This window comes from Acanthochromis polyacanthus, chromosome 7, assembly GCF_021347895.1.
Source record: "Acanthochromis polyacanthus isolate Apoly-LR-REF ecotype Palm Island chromosome 7, KAUST_Apoly_ChrSc, whole genome shotgun sequence".
NCBI lineage: Eukaryota > Metazoa > Chordata > Actinopteri > Pomacentridae > Acanthochromis > Acanthochromis polyacanthus.
This window is the reverse complement of record NC_067119.1, coordinates 34,852,253-34,860,651: the sequence shown is the minus strand read 5'-3', so window position 1 is coordinate 34,860,651 and position 8,399 is coordinate 34,852,253. Positions and strand designations below refer to the sequence as shown.

Below are 8,399 nucleotides of genomic sequence, written 5' to 3'. Positions count from 1 at the left end.
GCAGATGGGTCCCCCCACAATAAAGAGCCAGGTTCTGCTCAAGGTTTTCTTCCCTGTTAAAAGGGTGTTTTCCTTGCCACTATCGCCTTCGGGCTTGCTCTGGGGGTCAGGCATATGGGTTCTGTAAAAGCATCTTGAGATAATTTGACTGTAAGTGGTGCTATATAAATAAAATAATAATAAAAAAAAAACTGAATTACAAAAAGCCAGTAGACAAATTCAGCTTTATTGACAAGAACAGTAGTGTTGATACAAGGCAGGAGCTAGGGGGAAGCTCAAAACAGTGCATAACTCAGATACAAAAACTGTCAGAGTTGCTTTTCACTGGATTTGTAGTCTGGATAATCCCTTTAGTTGTTCCTTTAAAAGATGGGAGGAATAAAAAGTTTAGTTAAAAAAATGGAAAAGACTGAAGCCCCCGATGAGAGCCTGACATGTAGACTGAGTTTTTTTTTGTTTTTTTTCTTTAAACTTACTTCATTTATAGTACAAAACATGCATCCCATGTTATTTCACAACTATCAGTCTTACAATGTACACCGATTGCACAAAATCAAATTTAAATCATCATAATAAAATCAAATAATACACATCGATACATCCGTCACAGACGCTACACGCAAGACATACTTGGCTATTCCTATTTCTCCGACACTGAAAAAACACCTTTTCAAGCTACCATTATTTATACACCAAAGAGTACTGTCCTCTGACTATGGGCTATTTTCAAAATAGCCTGAGGTAAGCTTTAGCACATGAGACATAGCTCAATTTCAAAGGCTAAAAATGTAAATAAAACATGATATAATGCCATAAATCCTTGAAGAGCAACAAATGAGACAAAAAAAGTTCTTTAAAAAAAGCTTACAAATTTTGCTTCAAACAAACTCATCAACAAAGTGCCAAAGTACTTTTGATCCCTTAGCTCAACAAATTTATCTTGACAGGTTCAACCATTAAGTAGTGCAACACAACTCCAACTAATGAAATGATTACAATGACAGAAAAAAAGGCAAAAACCCAAAAGGCAGGATAGGGCAAAAGAAGACCGCTCAGCGTTCCCTTTTCTGCTTCCGGCCAATGTCTACTTCGTCCAGCCCAGTAGCTGATCTAGACTGCTGCAGTTCTCGAAGTTGAGCGTGTGTGCGAGGCTGCTGCTTCTTGAGCTTTTGCAGGTGAATGTCAATGGGGTCGAGTTCGGGCTCAGAGGCAGGGACGGGCAGGTAGCCGCCGTCCCTTGGCAGGCACATGCACCAGCCGGCGCCGGCCAGGTCCAGCTCGCTGTACTCAAACTCAGACTTCTTCAGCTTGAAGTCCACCATGTCGGCTGACTCGCTCATATCCACCAGCAGGTTCCAGAAGACACAGCTCAGGATGATGCCCAGCAGCTGCAGGCAGACATGAAAGTGCTCATTCATACAAATACTCTCCTATGTCGTGTAATCATTACAGCTGTTTTCAATAATGATCAGTAACATATTTGTTCCATTAACTAATTTATTTTGATTTCAAGCAAAGTCACAAAATCATAAATGATTTGTCACAAACTATTATTTTATTTTCTCTCACTGACTAATGCATTAACCAACTAATCCTTATAGCACAGGGGTCCCTAAACTTTTTCACTCCTGACAAAATAGAAAGTGCAGTAAAAAACTATTCAATCTCTTCTCTTTTAGCGCATATCTTATACTAAACTCTGTCAGCTCTTATAACTAAATCTAACAAAAAAACTAAAGTGACCTCCGTAAAGACAAAATACTAATAGTGGAGGGCAAGTCCACAAAGTAGACTTAGTAACACTGGTACAGAGCCCGGACTGCTCTTCTGTACAACTTTGTCCTGAGCTCCAAAACCTGTCAGTGGGTTTCAAAGCCATTTTATATTCTCAAAAACTGAAAAAATACATAATTTATTAAACTCAGAATTTGCAAAGACAGAAAGAAATGAAGTAAACAAATTTTAATTGAGACAAGAAAGGGTTCATGGACATGTGCAGCACAGAAGATAAGGTTTACCAAAAAGTGTGCAGCAGAGAAATGTTAAAGATGAGTCGCTGGAGAAAGTTGCTGGAAATTTGAAGTTCTAAAAAAGCTGTAATCAGTTTAGGTTTTTTGCTAACATTCTCTGAGTGCTAAATCTTTTTTCATTGCAGCATAGAAAAACAAAAACAATTTGCCAGGCAGAAAAATAAATGTGAATTAACCTTCAGAAACTTTCACTGGAATTGGGAGTTTTCTGTTCTGATAAACAGCCTCAGGTCATGAGAGGTGCATTTGGTTTAAAAGAAGGATTCAAACAGAGTTCAGTTTCAGTGAGTCAGTGCCTTGAGTTATCAATTACCTGTGGCAGTCCAATAGCGCAGCAGAGTGCAATGGTTATTCCAATGTTGTCACTCATCCAGAGGTTGACTGCATGGATGCAGCCTCGCACATGGATCAACTCATGCAGGGTTTCACGCTGATACACAGACCAGAGAAAGAAAACATGAGGAAAGTTTCAATCTTAAACCCAAATTCAACAGCCACCATAAAAGACAAAGCTGAGTGAGTAAGGTTTTAAAACTCCAAAGCTGTCACATAAAGTAGAGGGCATTTCAGTTGTGGCTGTTGGTTATTTTCAGTCAGACACTAGATGCTGAGGGACAGAAAAATTCCAGATGAGTATATGATGAGTGACAGCCAGCAGCAACACAGCAGCTATTAATATTTGAATATGAAAACCTCCACTAAACTTGAAAAGAGAATCAGAACTTCAGCATAATGCAGAAACTGGATTGCCATGAACAGCTTATTTTGCTGAAAAATCAAAATGTTCATTTACAGCTATGACACACTGGCTAAATTAAAAACATCCCATAGCACAGCTACGGTACTGTCAAATGGATACATTTGACACTTCTGCTTATGTCTTATATTTAGGTCAGCACAAATAATAAACAATGGAAAAACATTTTTTAGACAACATATTTAATATTTTTTAATAAAAACTTTTGTATTTCATTAATTAGGCCTCACCATCTATTCATGAGATTCAGGATTTCATGATTCCAAGACAATATATACCAGACTTAGGGGGCTGGAAGTGGAAGCAGAACTTCCAGATTTTGGGGAAATCTTCAGCCTTTCAACACAATTAGCTAACACAATGTAGCATTAGAACACAGGAGTGATGGTTGCTGGAAATGTTCCTCTGTACTCCTATGTAGATATTCTATTAAAAATCAGCCATTTCCAGCTAGAATAGTCATTTACCACATTATCAATGTCTAGACTGGATTTATCATTCATTTAATGCTACCTTCATTGAAAAAAAACTGCTTTTCTTTAAAAAAAAAAAAAAGGACATTTCTAAGTGACTGTATAAGTACAGTATCTCTGTTCTGCTTAGTTGTTTTCACTTCATTTTTCCAATGTGTATCCTCCTGTGTATTCATTTTCAATAAAAAAAAGGGAATTGAATAAGGGCATGCAAAACAGTGATGATTTTTTTCTCCATAGTGAATGCAGTGCACCAGAGAAATAGACAGCTCTCAGGGCTCCAGAGTGCAACAGCAAATGACCAAAAATCTGTGGAGTGCGACTAAACATTTCTACCGGTGCAGCTGGCCTTAAACAGCGGGTCCTTATGCGTCTCTGGGCAGCCCGTTTATGTAGATAACACTACTTGGTTTCAGCTGAAGTACATTTGATAGTGGAACACTTTTTCCACTGTTTTCAAACAGTTTTTTAGCCACACACCTGTCCAGATGCTTAGCTGCAGTGAAGAGCGAAGAGTGTAAACCTACAGATAATGTATTGTTCACTGTCAAAGGCAGTGGATTCTGTGGTGGACAATTGCAACCACATTAGTTTGGAGCCCTGGCCAACATAGTAAGATTGTCCATAATTGGTGTAACACATCTCACAAGTATTTTTTAATGTTTTACTTCTGCTGCTCTTGAACAGGAATTCTCCCAAAAAAAATTGTCCAAAACTGTTATATGTCTGAAGCGCTGGTTCATTTTTACAAGAACAACTATCATCTTACAATCACTTATCATGGAATTGCTTATGGTTCAAGAAGTTGGGAGATTTTTTTTATTTTTATTTTTTTGTAATATGGCAGGAATCTCTTATTTTATTGTATGCACAGCAGTATTCAATATCTATTACTGCATACCTGTGACAGTGACACAATAAGTCAATGTGACCAATAACACAAACTACAAAAGCATTCAGAGAACGCAGTACTCTACAGTATTTGTTTATTAGTTATTGAAGATAAGAAATCCCGGCAACATAGAATGTGGCCATTAACTATAGATGTACCTACAAACAAAATGACCTTGCTTTGAGCACAGGCGTGTGTTATGCATGTATACCTTATGTATGGATAGCGAATCACGTGACCTAAATATGTGGTGGGTGGTGGGAATTGATGGGACTTAGAAACACCCCCACAATTTAATCAGTTGTTCCTTGTATCAGACAAGTCCTGATAAGTCCTCAGCAGTGGATTTGTAGTAGGATCGCAACCATGTGATCGTCAGCAGGCAGCTGACGTAGTGTTCACTTGTTGTCATGGTTACAGTGACACCATGCTGATATTTCATGATACAGAAATCTTTAACAAATCCGTGCATTCAGACTATAAGCTGCATCACTGCCAAAATCTAATCACTTGGTCCTTGTGTCATTTGTGACCTTTCCTGAGAATTTCATCCAAATCTGTTAGTCTGTTTTTCAGTAATGTTGCGAACAGACAAACAGACGGATGGACACATAAAAAAGTACAACAGGAGCATCACTTATGCTGTAAATCCAGGCATTATCCAGTCAGTGGGTATGACATGTTACCAAATAAAGGGTTTTCAAGCAGATTTTTAGGGTCCCAGCACCGAGGGTGCGAAGGACAGGCGGTGCAAGGGCACCGACTGTCCAAGGCACCAGCGGTGCCAAGGACCCTATTGAAACCCTAGGGTTTATTATTATTATTATTATTATTAGGGTCCGAGCACCGAGGGTGCGAAGGACAGGCGGTGCAAGGGCACCGACTGTCCAAGGCACCAGCGGTGCCAAGGACCCTATTGAAACCCTAGGGTTTATTATTATTATTATTATTATTTTTTTTTTTTTTTTTTTTTCTCCCGTAAAGTAAATTGGCTTTTTGGCGGCCTTATCATACTCCAAAACGCGTGAAATTTGGCATGCACATCAGGACTGGCAAAAAATTTGATATTTTATGGGAGTTGCGCATGTGCGTGGCAAAATGGCTCTATCGCGCCACCTGCAAACTTGAAAAAGTAGTCATTAGGCCAACTGCCACAATGTTTCATGTACAGCTACAATATTTGGTGGGCATATGCAGAACATCAGGACACACCAAAAAGTCAATTACAGCCACGCCCTAAACCCAACAGGAAATCAGCCATCTTCAATTTGCTGTAAATTTTTCAAACTTAATCGCTCCTCGGGAAATGAATTGCCTTTTTGGCTGCCTTATCATATTCCAAAACGCGTGAAATTTGGCGTGCACATCAGGACTGGCGAAAAAGTTGATATTTTATGGGAGTTGCGCATGTGTGTGGCAAAATGGCTCTATAGCGCCACCTGCAAAATTGAAAAGTGGTCATTAGGCCAACTTCCACAATGTTTCATTTACAGCTACAATATTTGGTGGGCATATGCACCACATCAGGACACACCAAAAAGTCAATCACAGCCACACCCTAAACCCAACAGGAAGTCGGCCATCTTGAATTTGCTGTAAATTTGTCAAAATTAATTTCTCCCGGCAAATGAATAGCCTTTTTGGGGGCCTTATCATGAACCAAAACGCGTGAAATTTGGCGTGCACATCAGGACTGGCGAAAAATTTGATATTTTATGGGAGTTGCACATATGTGTGGAAAAATGGCTCTATAGCGCCACCTGCAAAATTGAAAAAGTGGTCATTAGGCCAACTTCCACAATGTTTTATTTACAGCTACAATATTTGGTGGGCATATGCACCACATCAGGACACACCAAAAAGTCAATCACAGCCACACCCTAAACCCAACAGGAAGTCGGCCATCTTGAATTTGCTGTACATTTGTCAAAATTTATAGCTCCTCGTGGATAAGTCTGAGAGAACTGAAATTTGGCCAGTACATGCACCAGACCTTTCTGATGAAAAGTTATCAAAAACTCAACCAGAAGACAAAAGGTGTGGCCATGGCGGAGCCTCAAACAACTGATACTTCGCCATGAAACAGGAATTGGTGTCTAATTCTTCTCAACATGCTCCAATCTGCCTGAAACTTTACATGTATGATGACAGTCCTGTCCTGATGTCATCCACATAGGGATATTCATTGACAGTCATAGCGCCACCTTGTGGTTTCAGGAAATAGACATCTTTTACACTTTCATGCCCTATTGTTACCCGGTTGATCATATTCACTTCAAATGCGGTGACAACAGGCTGAACACATTGATGATGCATCCCAGTGAAAATGGTGACTTGTCATCAAAGGGCGTGTCTGTGGCGGCCAAACCAATTTCGATGATTCGCCATGAAAATTTAACGATTCATATCTCAGCTGAACAAGATCCTATCTGGCACAAACTTCACATGATGGACACCAGGTCCAGTCTGAACACATCCACACTCATAAATTCTGAAAAAGTCATAGCGCCACCTGTTGGTAATAGTAAGTTTAAGGTCTTATATTTTCAGGTACAATGGCCCCAAACTTGGTGATATCATGCTGGAAATTGGTCAGTCGAGTTTTCACCTCTTGACAATCCCACACTGTCAAGGGTGTGACATTTCATGCAACGCTGTTGCCGTAGCAACCAAATATCGCCATGCAAAACAAAGTGCTGTTTGACAGGTTAGAAATACTCCAATGCTCACTAAAATTACCACACACATCACCATCGACCCAAGCAACGACACCGTATGCATCTCGGCACTGCACATGCTATAGCGCCCCCTACAGTATTTTTAACAAACAGCCCCCCCAGCACGTTTCACCTACATCCATGAAATTTGGGAGGCTTATAGAGCACATCAGGACGCACAAAAAAGCCTCTTGGAGCCATGTCCTAAACCCAACAGGAAGTCGGCCATCTTGGATTAATTGTGAGATTTTTGATGATTTTTCTCATTTTTGAGAGTTAATACCTCCAAGGGGATACTTCCAGGAGACCTGAAATTTTGTCAGTCCACACAGCAGGACTTGGTGATGAAAAGTTATCAAAAGTTTAACCAGAAGCCAAATGGCGTGGCCATGGCGACCATTAGAGTTTTGATGCTTCGCCATGAAACAACAGCTGCTTTATAACTATCCTCTGAATGCACCAATCTGCCTCAAACTTTACATGTGTAATCACACTGCAATCCTGATCACATCTACAGGCCAACATACCCTTTCAGTCATGGCGCCACCTGTTGGATGGACAGGAAATGCTTTATAAGTAGCCTGTACGTTTTCCAATCAGCCTTAAACTTTACATGACTGATCAGAGTCCAACCCTGATCACATCCACTGCTTGAAATACATTCTCAGTCGCAGCGCCACCTGGTGGATAGACAGGAAATGCTCTATAACTGCTCTGAACATGCTACAGTCTGGCTGAAATTTTACATGTATGATTGGACTCTGGTCCAGATGCGATTCAGAGGCCGACATACACTCTCAGTCACAGCGCCACCTGGTGGACGTGCGTGGATTCACCGACCAGCGTGGATGCGAGGACCCGTCCATCGCTGCTTGCAGCTTTAATTTTTTTTAGAATTTGTTAAGTCACACCTACAAAAACTAGTGGCCAAAAATTCTATTGTTTTTCTTACCTCTTGATCCAGAGTCTTGTAGCCACATAGGGTGTTGATGACCTCTCCGACCTGTGCAGGGAGTCACAATTTAGAGTGTCAGAGTCAAGTTTAACTGAGCCAGGATGACCAGAGACTGCACCATGGAGACATCTGAGGCTTCGTTCACACTGCAGGGCTTAATGCTCAATTCCAATTTTTTTGTGAAATCGGATTTTTTTGCGAGTTCGTTCACATTTTCAATTAAATGCGACTTGTATGTGATCTCCTGTGTGAACCTCACATGACCCAAAAGTGTCCCGCATGCGCAGAAGAGGACACAACGACACACGCAGAGAGCATGTTCAGTGTTTACGGAAGTAAACATGGACGCCAACAGTAGAGCATGTCTGGCCATTGTAAAGTTGCTGTCCAGCCGGAGCTAGCACATTTATAACTTAATCGTTTTGAGGAGAAGGTCAAGAAGGAAGAGAGCCAGGATTTTGGCAATGGCGTTTTGTGGGGCAGTGGCAGCAATGTCTGTCCAGAGAACTGTGTGGGTGCGGAGTCGCAGCCAGGAGTGGTGGGATAGTGATGTGAGAGGCCTCACAGATGCGGAC

General features: G+C 40.8%; 1 protein-coding gene across 1 annotated transcript in view; it reads right to left on the bottom strand.

Moving 5' to 3' along the window:
- Nucleotides 1-207: 207 nt before the first annotated feature.
- Nucleotides 208-8,399, bottom strand: part of zgc:110329 (uncharacterized protein LOC550500 homolog) — a 48,105-nt gene continuing 39,913 nt past the window's right edge. Inside the window, 3 exon segments of the mRNA XM_051950723.1 lie at nt 208-1,388; nt 2,344-2,460; nt 7,822-7,872. Coding sequence (XP_051806683.1) covers nt 1,053-1,388; nt 2,344-2,460; nt 7,822-7,872 — 504 coding nt within the window. The 3' untranslated portion in view covers nt 208-1,052.